This window comes from Balaenoptera borealis (assembly GCF_965194805.1).
Source record: "Balaenoptera borealis genome assembly, chromosome: 6".
NCBI lineage: Eukaryota > Metazoa > Chordata > Mammalia > Artiodactyla > Balaenopteridae > Balaenoptera > Balaenoptera borealis.
Window position 1 is genome coordinate 29884630 of NC_138863.1, and position 12773 is coordinate 29897402.

General features: G+C 40.4%; 1 protein-coding gene across 5 annotated transcripts in view; it reads left to right on the forward strand.

The window, feature by feature from the left end:
• The window catches only part of INO80D (INO80 complex subunit D), a 71107-nt gene extending 62293 nt beyond the window's left edge, over positions 1-8814 (forward strand). For all 5 annotated transcript variants that reach the window (XM_082397050.1, XM_082397051.1, XM_082397054.1 and 2 more), the window contains 3 exons: positions 1998-2215; positions 3329-3486; positions 4703-8814. In XM_082397050.1, coding sequence (XP_082253176.1) covers positions 1998-2215; positions 3329-3486; positions 4703-5868 — 1542 coding nt within the window. In that variant the 3' untranslated portion in view covers positions 5869-8814. The remainder of the gene's footprint in view (positions 1-1997; positions 2216-3328; positions 3487-4702) is intronic.
• Positions 8815-12773: the final 3959 nt, after the last annotated feature.

The following is a 12773-nucleotide window of genomic DNA, read 5'->3' on the forward strand; positions in this document are numbered from 1 at the left end:
GAATTTATGCTTAATTTTATTCTTTCTTGCTTTGAATTTGTTTGATGCTAGTGATAATTATTAGTCTTCAGATCTTTTTATGTATTTGATTGTAAGAGTTATTACTGAGTTCATCAACTCAAAGGTGACATCAATCGTAAAAACCACGATTGTTTTATATACCACCAAGAAGGAAAAGATGTTGCACAGTGCATTTCTTATCGCTTAAAATTTTTATTTTATACTTACCAAAATAGTGTTTTTAGTCTTAGATAGACATAGATATTTTTATCTTCTGTAGTGCTCCTGGTTTCAGCTAATTCTTGGTATGTGAAAGGCAGTATTTTCTACATACATCTACTATAACACAGCTTTGTCCACTTTGTGGATTATTTTCCTTTTTCATTTGGTTGTTGCTTTGCAATAAAAAGGTGGGTGGGGGGGATTGTGGTCAGTTCTTCAATAATGAATATTTGCTTCACCAGTAACAGTTTTATACACTGCCGCTTTTTGTGCCTTTCTGCATACACAGCAGTTTTTCGTCTGCATGTAAAACTAACAATGCACATACCTTCATTCAAACAACGACAGTACAAAGAGCTATGACCAACTTTGAACATGTAGGCAGCACCAACTGTAATGACCATCACCTGGCTGACGGCAGTAATAATATGCCGTCATTGTAAAATGCTTTCCGATTGTAGAGAGAGTAAAATGTGCATCTGGGTCTTCAGATTTAAGGGTACTAGCTGAAGAAAGCTAGTTGTAGTGCAGGTTTCTTATTCCTTCCTGGTACTTCTTCCTGTGCCTCCTCACTTAATTGCAGCAGTTTTATAAAGCTGTGTGCCCATTGTCTTCTCTCTTTACCATGTCTCCCTGGTCCCTATAAATTATTTGAAGGACTTTTACTGTGTCACGATTTCCAGGTCTCCGTCTCCATCCCTGTCTTCCTTCCTGTGCATCAGATACGGTTTTCTCCTGCCTCCCTGGACGTTTTCACACCTCAAACTCTATCTGAGCCCAGCTGAATTCCTTAACTTTTTTCCTGATTCTGTTTATTCTGCTTTGTTCTGTATCCCAACTAATGGCATTATCCCCTAACAATCACCTCAACTAGAAATCCTGGACACATTGGAGAATTTTATATTCCCCTCATCCTCACCACATCCAACGAGCTGTCGCATCTTGAGAATTCTCTCTCAACAGGCCCTCGCTTTTCCATTCCTGCTCACTTTGCCCTCAGCTATTTATCAGTCTCGTAATACTTGTTGAAATAGCCCTCTGATTGGAACTATTTCCTCCACTCACTTGCCTCTTCTCTTTATCCCTTTACGTTGCTACCAGGATAGTTAATCCTTTTAAAACATGTACTCCTGTCATCAAAAATCATTTCCCATTGCCTATAAAATAAAGTTTAAAATCCTTAACAGAGTATTCAAAGTCATACAGAATCTGGTTCCAGACTTCTTTAGAGCTTACTTTTATATTTTGTCCTCCATTATACCCCGAGCAATAGTCATACCCAATTATTTGCTGTCCTTTCTGTCTGTCTGTGCCATTTCCTTTAGCCTAGAATGATCTTCCCCCTTATCCCAACAACTTAAAATCCTGTTTATCCTTTAATCTCACGTAACTACAAATTCAGGATTTTCCTTTTGTGTACCCTTAGAAGGTGTTTATATCATTATTGCCCAGTTTTTTCTCCTGTATTTATGTATCCTTGTAGTCATGTTTTTCCCATGGGAGACTAAGTTCTTTGAGAGCACAAATCAAATTTTATTCAATTTTTTATACTACAGCACCTATGACAATGCCTGTAAATGTGGGATGAGCTATATGTATATATTGAATTGATTTGAATTAAATTTTAAAATGAATTTCTTCCTCATTTAATTATCGTTATACATAGTTTCAGGCACTGTATAGAATTTTAAGAGATATAAGTATTTTTTTCAGATAGTTGTTTGGTTTTTCCCAAATAATCTCAGTTTAAAAATACCCGTTTATTCATTCCAAAGGATAATTTCTTGAGAGGAGATAGCTCCCGTAAAGTTCAGCACCAGCAGCAGAGGAAACCCAGGAAAAAAACCAAGCCTCCTGCACTTACCAAAAAACACAAGAAGAAGAGAAGGCGTGGACCTCGTCGACCCCAAAAACCCATTCCCCCTGCAGTGCCTCAGGGGAACCTCAGCATGCCCACCAGCGTCTCACTGCCAGTGGAGGCCTCTCACATCCGGTCAGTGATGGCGCCAGAGTTTACGTCTCCTTTACGTGTTCTGATTGTTCTCAGAACATCTGGCTTCATTCACTTTTCTAGTGTTGGAAGTAGGCTAAAGGAACCATTTGGTGTATAAGCCTAGACTTTGTAGTTTCCAGTATGATTTTTTACAAAATATCTGATGGGGTTAGATCTGAAGTAAAGCTTTTGATAACCAAGAGAGCAAATGCTGATATTGGGAACTTAATTGACTACTCTCAGATTTTTCTGTTTCAACAGAAATTCCATATATGTTCCAACAGAAATATTCCATCAGAAATCTGATGCATTATTAATTTTGGCAGGGGTAATAAGCATTTTGACCAGATGAATGAGGCTTCTGTTTCAGCTAAACATCCCAGTTTTATCTGTTTCATTTTTTAAAATTTATTTATTTATTCATTCATTCATTCATTCATTTATTATTTATTTATTTATTTATTTTGGCTGCACTGGGTCTTCATTGCTGTGCGCGGGCTTTCTCTAGTTGCGGCGAGTGGGGGCTACTCTTTGTTGCGGTGCGCGGGCTTCTCATTGCGGTGGCTTCTCTTGTTGCGGAGCACGGGCTCTAGAGCGCAGGCTCAGTAGCTGTGGCGCCCGGGCTTAGTTGCCCCGCGGCATGTGGCATCTTCCCGGACCAGGGCTCGAACGCGTGTCCCCTGCATTGGCACAGGCGGGTTCTTAACCAGTGCGCCACCAGGGAAGCCGTTTCTTCTTTTTTTTTTTTTTTTTTTTTAATTATTATTTTGACCAGATTTTAAATTCTACTAGAAAGTACTAAGACACACTGATATACCAATTTGTAATTCATTTTACTAGTGCACCAAATTGTCATTCATTCTACTAATTTGCAGTAAAAATAGTTATCTCCAAATGGTTGTCTTCTCTTAATACATGGGTAAGCGTTGTAGAAGTGTGTAACTGCATACGGCGAGGTCTGTCGTTTTGGTTTCCGATTTCCTTCTCTTAAAGTAGGAAGGGAGACATTTTGAGTTAGGATTTTCCGTTTTTGCATCGACAGACTTGTCTCGGGGACACTGGTGTGGCGGTCAAGTAGGGAGGGGGCGGGGCCAATCGTGTCGTCTTCCCCAGGAGCCCGTCCACGCCAGAGCTGAGTGCTGATGAGCTGCCGGATGACATTGCCAATGAGATCACTGACATTCCACATGACTTGGAATTGAACCAGGAGGACTTTTCAGACGTCCTGCCGCGGCTACCTGATGACTTACAAGATTTTGATTTTTTTGAAGGTATGGTCAATGTTTTGATTGGCGAAAACTGGTTTTTAAAATGAGTTTTTTAAAGGGGGAGGTAACTTTTTTGAGATATGTTTGGAGTATCCCTCCTCACGTGTAACGTCTTTCACCAGAGACGGGAAAGGTAAAGCACCAAGACTGTTTTACTCTTTTTAGAAGGTGAGGCGTGTACAGTTTTTAAACTGATATCCTAGCCTTAGTGGATCAGTACGTTTGAGAGCTAGGTTTATAACTTTGTTCCTTTACTTGTTTATTATCTTTGGCGGCACCGCGCAGCACGCGGGATCTTAGTTCCCTGACCAGGGATTGAACGCGGGGCCGCGGCAGTAAAAGCCCTAAGTCCCGACCACTGGACCGCCCTGGAAGGCACCTACTTCCGTTTATTTTTGCACAAAGACATTTTAAATTTGAGTTTATTGATACCTTTCAGAACTTGTCCTCATTTTAATACGCCACCCTGTACTTCAGTTGAAGTGTACTTTTCCAGAACAAAGTTGACTTAATACCGCCAATTCTCTAGTGCTTTCAGGGGAAATCTTTTATACTCTTAGAAGGTTTCTTTCACCATTAAAAACTGGGTATTTGGGGGGTGATCAGTCAAGTTCCTAACAATGGATTTTTTATATAGGAAATGAAATCAGCGAGGCCTGTGACTTCCATTTTGTGAAGATCACTTAGAAATGGGAGAAGGGTGAGAGGGGAAGGGTAGAGAGTAACGCAGATGAAGCGAGCTGAGTGCTTGGTGTTGCGCTGAAATACGCACGTGAGTTCTGTATTCTAGGCCTCACAGCTGCCCTTCCAGCTGGAAGAGCCCAGGAATAGAGGCACAAAGGCGGCTCCTCCCGCACAGCCTTTTGTCTCAGATCCGAACTGATTGACGTGTTTTCCGCTTTAATGACGTTAATATAACTTCGGGTAAAAACATACGTGGAATCAGATAGTCAGCCCGGGTTTTACACTGGTAACGCTTAGACTCCTAAGCACCGCACACTTTGCTCAGATGGCTTCTGGTGGTGCTGTAAACGAACTGAAGGTGCGATTCAGGCCGGGACAGCTTCAGCCCTCACACCTGTCCTGCAGCCGAATGTTTCACTTTCTCCTTTCCATCCGATCCTTAATAGAATATTGTTACCAATGATTCCGCCGTACGATTTTTGTGGTCGGGGGCGCTGAAAGCTCTGCTGACTGTTGATGGCTCTCGTTTACTCAGGCAAGAACGGGGATCTCCTCCCCACCACCGAAGAGGCCGAGGAGCTCGAACGGGCCTTGCAGGCCGTGACTTCTCTCGAGTGCCTGAGTACCATCGGGGTGCTCACCCAGTCAGACGGTGTACCCGTCCAGGAGTTGTCAGACAGAGGAATAGGGGTGTTCTCCACAGGGACTGGAGCTTCAGGAATTCAGTCCCTGAGCCGAGAGGTAAACACGGACCTGGGGGAGCTGCTGAATGGGCGTATAGTACACGACAATTTTCCTAGTCTAGAGCTGGATGAGAACCTGCTCCGTTCTGCTACCTTGTCTAACCCACCTACACCCCTGGCAGGGCAGATCCAGGGGCAGTTCTCTGCCCCAGCCAACGTTGGCCTTACTTCTGCCACTCTGATCAGCCAGAGTGCACTTGGGGAGAGAGCCTTCCCAGGACAGTTTCATGGACTTCATGATGGCAGCCATGCCTCCCAGAGGCCACATCCTGCCCAGCTGCTGAGCAAGGCAGACGACCTAATCACCTCACGACAGCAATACAGCAGTGATCATTCACACTCCTCGCCCCATGGAAGCCATTATGACAGCGAGCACGTGCCGTCCCCCTACAGTGACCATATCACCTCTCCCCACACAACATCTTACTCTGGTGATAACATGGCAGCTACCTTTTCAGCAGAGATGCCCATCATGGCGCAGCACTTGCTCCCAACCCAACTTGAGGTGCCACTTGGAGGAGTCGTAAACCCCAGGACTCACTGGGGCAATCTCCCTGTCAGCCTCGGAGATCCCTCTCCATTTAGCAACCTTCTCGGCGCAGATGGACATCTTCTTTCCACTTCCCTGTCCACACCACCCACCACTTCGAACTCAGAGACCACACAGCCTGCCTTCGCCACCGTGACCCCCAGCAGCTCCAGTGTGCTTCCGGGGTTACCGCAGACCAGCTTCAGTGGCATGGGGCCTTCTGCTGAACTGCTGGCCTCCACCTCTCCCAAGCAGCAACTCCCTCAGTTCAGCGCAGCCTTCGGCCACCAGCTGAGTTCTCACAGTGGCATCCCCAAGGACCTGCAGCCCAGCCACAGCTCAATAGCGCCTCCCACAGGCTTCACAGTGACAGGTGCCACAGCTACAAGTACCAATAATGCATCTTCTCCCTTTACCTCCCCTAACTGAGCGTATCTGTGTGCTTGCAGGCAGGTGGGGAACCTGGTGTTTTCTATCTTGTTTTCCTCTTTATCACCCCTCTCCCCTTTTCCTAAAGAAGATTTTAAAAATAACAGATGGGGACTAGAGGAGAACTCCCTTTTCCAGTTAAGCAAGTTACCCCGCAGTGGACCTCGCTTCAGTGTTCACATGTGCTCCTTCGCACTGGTGCTCATTCCCTCCTGGCAGGTCCACTCTCCCCCAATGGTTTCCTTAGTGGCTCAGCACAGTGACTGGATAGAATCGACTTTTAGCAGCAAGTCCTAGAAGTGAAAGATACCTCAGATTACCAGTGCCCTTTACTATTTCCTAGTATTCAGATCAATGCTTTCCATTCTAATACCAGGTCTTTACATAGGTGGTTCTAAATAGAATGAGCCTATTCATCGAGTTCCTGTGTTAAGAGACGGCAAATGGTGTGTAGAGGCAGATCAAGGCTCTGACTTAGCACCAACTGCTAAACATCACATGAGGCCAGGATTCCATTCCTAATTGTGATCATGTTTAATTAAAAAGAAAAAAATTAGTCTTTTGACTGCCTGTGTGTATGTGTGCACCCACGCGTGTGTTTTTGTGCAGGGCAGGAAGCAGCTGTCCCATTGTTATTTTTTTTTTCTTTCCTAATGAGTAGAAGGCTCTTCTCCTTTCCCACATCTCACAACCCTGATAAGGTTGGTCATTCTTTCCCACTGAGTTAACCGACTTTCCTGAATGGAGAAGGGTGGTGGTCTGGTGGCGTGAATAGCACAACCCTTTTCTGCTAAGTTAGCCCAGAACACAAAAAGCTGAATTCATGTCAGTGCCCTGCAGATGTCGTGAAAAGCTTGCCTGGAGGGACTGCGGGGTTGCTGCGATTCTGAGGTCTGGTGGTTGGTTATATTGCCTTTTTAGACATGCATTTGTTTCTAAATCCCTCTTCCATGGAATATATTCGCAAGATGTAATTAAAATATTTTGATGTGAAAAGCAGGATAGGTCAGATAGGTTTGGAAAGATGGGATCTGTGAACTCCTTGATCCATCTTTTGCTTTTGAATTTTTCATGTTTACAGTAGTGATTCTTTGGTAAGATTTGTAAAATGTTGAAGACACTTGTAGAATCAATGTACCAGTTGTGAAGTGATGTGTAATATCTGAAGGATACACATTTTAAAGTTTCTTTCAAAGCAGAATATGGAAATTAGACATAAATTTTACCCACCCTTTGGTACTTTTAAAATAATTTAAGTATTTAGGTTTAAGTTTGGGGAAATTTTTTTTTTTAAGTACCAGAACTTTAGGGTTAAAAATCATATTGGATAGTTTAGTAAGTTGGTGACTATGAAATGAATATGTGAGGTTTCTTTTTACCTGCCTTCTCCCCGACCCCCGATCCCCCCGCCCAAGGGTGGAACTAGATTTTAAAGGCATCTGTACTCTGCTTTTGCTGAGAAGTTTCACTGTCCCTTGAGATACCATTGGCTATTTATACCTGAGTCTAGTCTAATTTACATATATATATTTTAAGATGAGTAGAGAGAACATATCTATTAATGATGTGATATAATAATTCATTTGTCAGGGAATATTTGATCTTAATTCCTTTTCAATAGGTAAAGATTTGGATGTATTTTCCTACTTCCTATATGTATTCTCTTTATGCCATGCTAATTCTAACCAGTCCCTTCTTTTGAAAGCTTTTCTTTCTCTGCTTTTTAAAGGAATGATGGTAATCAGCAGGCATTATGCAGATAAAACGTGCCTGAGATTATGGAGGGGAAATGTCACATGACTGTATGAAATCATTATATGCCCTATTTTGTATTTATTGAAGTTTCTTTTTGTGGGCCAAAAATATGTTTGTAATATATTTAGTTTTTTTTTTTAATCATGATAATTGATTGGAAGATTTATTTTTTAATAGCTTTGCCTTTTTTGCAGATTGAGAAATTTCTAAATTATAAAATTATGTCACAAAGCAAAATTATATTTGGTAGCACCGTAAATTTCTATTCTGAAGGGTGAGAAGAGATAATTTGAATATTTTTCACCTGTGAACCTATGTTAGTAAGCTTTTTTATTTTAATGTACTGTAATGAAATGATTATGAGTAGTTACCTCTGCTCAAAAGTGTCATTTAGTTTGCTGAACTCTTCACATCCCATTATAATCATCACGAGATAACTGTCCATTCCCAGTGATTCGATTCCGTCTCCATTGTGTACTAATTAAAGGTTGTAGCAGAGCAGCCCATTGACTTTCTTTTTTATTGAGGTAAAAGTGGTACATACACATTGACTTTCTCATCAGCCCTTCTTTGACAGTGAAGGGCAAGTCATGGGACGTCGATCTGAATTTTTCTGGCTATTTGTCCCTCGTGGTAGCTGCTTAAAATTCTTCAGTTATCAAAACTGAGTTTGCAGTAAGTTGCACATTTTATTGTTTGCAATTTTCTGTTTTCTGTGCATTTTTAAGCCCTTTTCTGCTTTCTGGTAAGGAGGCATGAAATGATCAGGAATGTTGCCAGTTACAGCTTCACACCAAAAACTTTGAGTAAATTCATTTTTGTGTAGATGCCCACGATGATAGCTGAAGAAAGGGCACCCGTAGAAAGTACCAGTGTAGGTTTGAGGAGTTAGCAAAAAAACAAATTTTTCTTCTCATTTCGTCTACTTCAAAACAAATATCCGAGCTTGCGATTTGTTTGCTCTTGCCGTTTCTTGTGAGTCCCTTTTTGGAAGAGAGAAGAACATCTGTGAACCCAGAGATATCTGTTATGTTGTTCTTTTAGCTAATGGAGCAATTCTAGTCTATTAGTAGTAGGTTTGCTATTAATATGTAAAGAAAGGAAGGAAGTGTCTTTTACTCCAGAAATATGAAAATCAGTGTCTTTTAAAATAGCACTTATTCTATAATAAGGCAATACTGGAATCAAAAACAAATTTTATATAAGGTTCTATCTAATTAGGTGGATACTAGCTTTCATTCTAGTGTTAAGCTCATGAGAAATAGTGGCAAAGAAGGTTCACTCTGTTTCTGCAGTACTTTGGGACCATTTATAAAGGCCAGTTAGATTGTGTTAATGTGATTTAATTTACAAAGTTGCTGCAGTTAATGGATACATTCTGTGCTCTGAGAATCTGAATTCCATTCTAATGTATAATATTCACTGGCTGTGATCTGTAGCATCCGAAGGAAAGATGTGTTTTTCTCCTTTACACCCTCTGCATAATTGTTAGTATTATTTTAATTAAAGTACTTAAGACATTGTTTTTCTTCTGTACAAATGGCTTAGCAATTTGCACATCTGGGTAGGTTATGTAGTTAGTAAACAATTCGCAATAGTAAATAGCAATTACATTTAACCCACCAAGTGACAGACTATGCAATGGAAAAATTTTCTAATTATCGTCGCATAGCTTATATGGCAAAGGATTATTTTTCTCTAGTAACCTACCATGTGAGATAGAACTGCTTCATAAATGACTTCCTGAGCAATTTCATGTTGGCAGGCAGTATGGCATGTCTAGTGTCCTTCCATGAAAAGAGTATAATTTAATGAGAAGCAAATAGTAGGTATGGAGATAAAGTTGGAAAAAATTTTTTTTCTTTTTCTTAAAATTGTAGTTATTGTCTTGAGCGGTTTAAGGCTAACGAAAGCTAATACTTTATCTTTGCCAAATAGTTATTTATAAGATTTATTTCTTAAATAAGCCCAACCTCTCAACCGCAAGTTAAGAATCATCACTTTCTGTGACTAACACTAAAGCTTTTCCTTATCAGAGCTCATTCTCAGTCAGTGATCATAATCCACAGAGGCAAAGACAGTTCTTCGATTTGGAAGGAAACAGTGTCCGTGATACATGCAGATGCCCTAGCTGTACAATTTGCTTCTTACATGAAGAAATTTATATTTCTGTTGACCTTTACCATTGGGCTTTTATCATTGGGCACTAGAATTTGAGCCTCTGTAGGTCACGCCCATCCTGTGAATTCACTGATACCTGCCCGCAGCCCTTCCTGTGCCCCTGCATGGTGGGAGTGGCGGTGACGGGTGGTAGCTTCATCGGCAGTGCTTGTGTGGGGCACGTTGCCTTTTCTTCACGTTAGTTCATAAGATTGCTGTGGATGGTATCGCAAGAAGACGAGGATGTTAACAGCACCAGGCGAACCAGTTCAAGTTACAGCGTTAGAAATTCCTTTAAATTTTGTTTAGGTGTCTCGTTTCCAGTTTCTTCATCCTTTTCTTTTTAGCCTTCTTTTAACATTCTATTAAATTCTGTTTTTAATCTGGTATATATAGAATAATACAGTGGTCTTTTAAATGGTCAACAGAACTCTGCAGTTTAATGAGGCAATTTAAAGGATTCCCTGGAAGAAAATGTAGTCATACCAGATCTTTCATCACAGACACCTACATCGCTCCAAGGATTTTTTTCCTGACAAGAAATATATTTCTTGAGGATGGGGTGGGGGGGTGGGAATATATATGTGATAGAACGTAGATTTTTTTTTTTTTTTCCTCTCAATACATTGAAAACAACTGAATTTTCATGGGCATTCTATAGAAAAGTAAAACAATGTAATGACTTCTTAATATTCTGAACTTTATAAAGCTTTCCAATATCATATTCTGGAGGGATCCAAAATCCATGTTCAGTAGATTAAAGTAGCGTTTTTTAAATGCCACCTTTCAAAAGATGTGTAATAAGATATCAGTGAAGGACATAGTTGGATATCCGTTAAGCATTTTCTTCTTTCCTAACCAGTGAGTTAGGAAAGAAAACATAAAACATAAATGAATAATTATGTCTCTCCTAATGACCGGTGTCATTAATGGGAAAATTGTGGGTCAAACTTAGCCTTATTTCTAAATAGCAAAAATTCTCTTTTCACTCCAGCTCTTATTTTTTGTTAGCTTTCCTCTCTGCACTGTGATACAGAGCAAATAAAAAGAAACGTGGCATTTCAGAGAGAGAAGAAGAGAGCAAACTTGGAATGACTTTTTTTACTCCAGGTTCCCAAATCTTGGGGATGTTTGGCTACTTTTGAGTGGCAGGGTTTTGGTGATCTGAAGTTCAGTCCAAAAACAGTCTTATTAGAGAAAACCGGTCTAACTCTTAGCAATGTAGGGCAGCACAGCTTTCCTTCTGTTTTCCCTTCTGCCTGCTTGCTCAGCCCACACCCGGCACTGAAGTACACACACACACACACACACGCACACACACACGATCTGTACTGCTCCTGGCCTAAGAGTAATAGAATCCCCTTCTTTCACTTGGTTTTTGTTTTTGTTTGTTTTTTTAAGCTGGGGACCACTGAAGTAAGCTCTATATGCACCCAAAGTTACCCTTGGAAAAATTTTCAACATGCCGTGCAGAAGGCTGTAATGCAGCTAAATGCCACCCTTGCTTTTACTTGGGGAATAGACTGATTTGCCCTGAAATGACTCCACCCTGCGTTGTTGAGGTACAGATGGCTCCAGCTGAGGAGTGTGGAAGGGATGGGAGGTTTGGTGCTTGTGACGGTGTCTTCATCTGCTCTGAAGGGTTGAATCAGTTCCTCTCAACAGTGATAGTTCTTTTCACTGTGTAGTGTTGAGTATGTCTCAGGGATTCCTTGTGGAAATTAGGGCAGTTTTTAAAATAAGAAAATAGTTTTAAAAGAAACTAAAGGTGACTCATCATTGACGAGAGCGCAAGAAAGAGAAAACATTTGGTTTCGTAGCCCACGGTGTCTTGCATGGGACGCTTTTCCTTCTCCTTCAGGCTCTCATCTCAGCCTCAGCATACAGAATCCTTTCCCACCACGCACAGCTTTAAAACTTTTATTTAAAAATTTCCTTCCCCAATGAGCTTTCAGAATACTTATTGTAGATTTTAAGAGAAAAGGTATATTAATTTATACTATTAACATCACCTCATAAATTATAAGTTTTATACTAAAGCTGTATTGAGTGTAATGAATTATGTTGCCTATGTGTTTAATAGCTAAAAAATTATATATGAGCTTTTTTTTTTTTTTTTTTTTGACAAAACAAACTAGTGAAGCACCTTTTTACACTGGATCTCTGCCGTGTCAAGGTGTATAGCTATCCTTTGCTACCTTGCAGATATATAAAATAAAAGGATATCCTGGGGCCTCAAAACATAGAACACCTTTAGACCATTTATTACTGCTCATAGAACTGTTGAGAATGATGTCTCTTTAGTAAATGATCTGTGGTTTACACTTACGATGGCTAGAAGCTTAGTTACAGGGTAAATAGAAATACATAGATCAAGTAAAGCTCCCAACTACTGTAGCTGGAATTTGTAAACTAAGTTTTTAAAACCTCTTTTATTTCCTATGGATTTATTCTTTAATTACAGTTAAGTTGGGAAGTAAAATAGAGAAAATAATAAATCTAGATGTTCTCAGTGTCTTATTCAGGAACTTTTTATCCCTCCTCACTAAGGAATTCCCACTGTGACTTAAAAATAGAATTAAAGTACTTGTGTGCATGTATATGTCTGTGCTTTTACACACATGCAAAAATATACATTGGGGGCACGTGTGTGAGAGAGATGAATGTGTGCTTAGGTAAAAAGAGAAAAAGGTAACAATGTATGGTAGAAATATGATTTATTTAGTTGAGGGTATTGGAGTTACTTTCTCATCGTCTCTGTTGTATAAATACACCAAATTCTTGATTATGTTGTGTTAAAAGGCTAGCTCTGATATCATGTGCATTTTATTTTAACCTTTTGATTAACTTATGCTATGTTTTTAAAATGACTCAAGAAACAGCAGGTTCTAAGACCAGCCTCTCACTTTTGAGAGTAAAAATAAGAGAGAAACAGACCTGGACATGAGCTGTGTTTATCTATTGGGGTGATGGGACCAGAGATCAGCTGA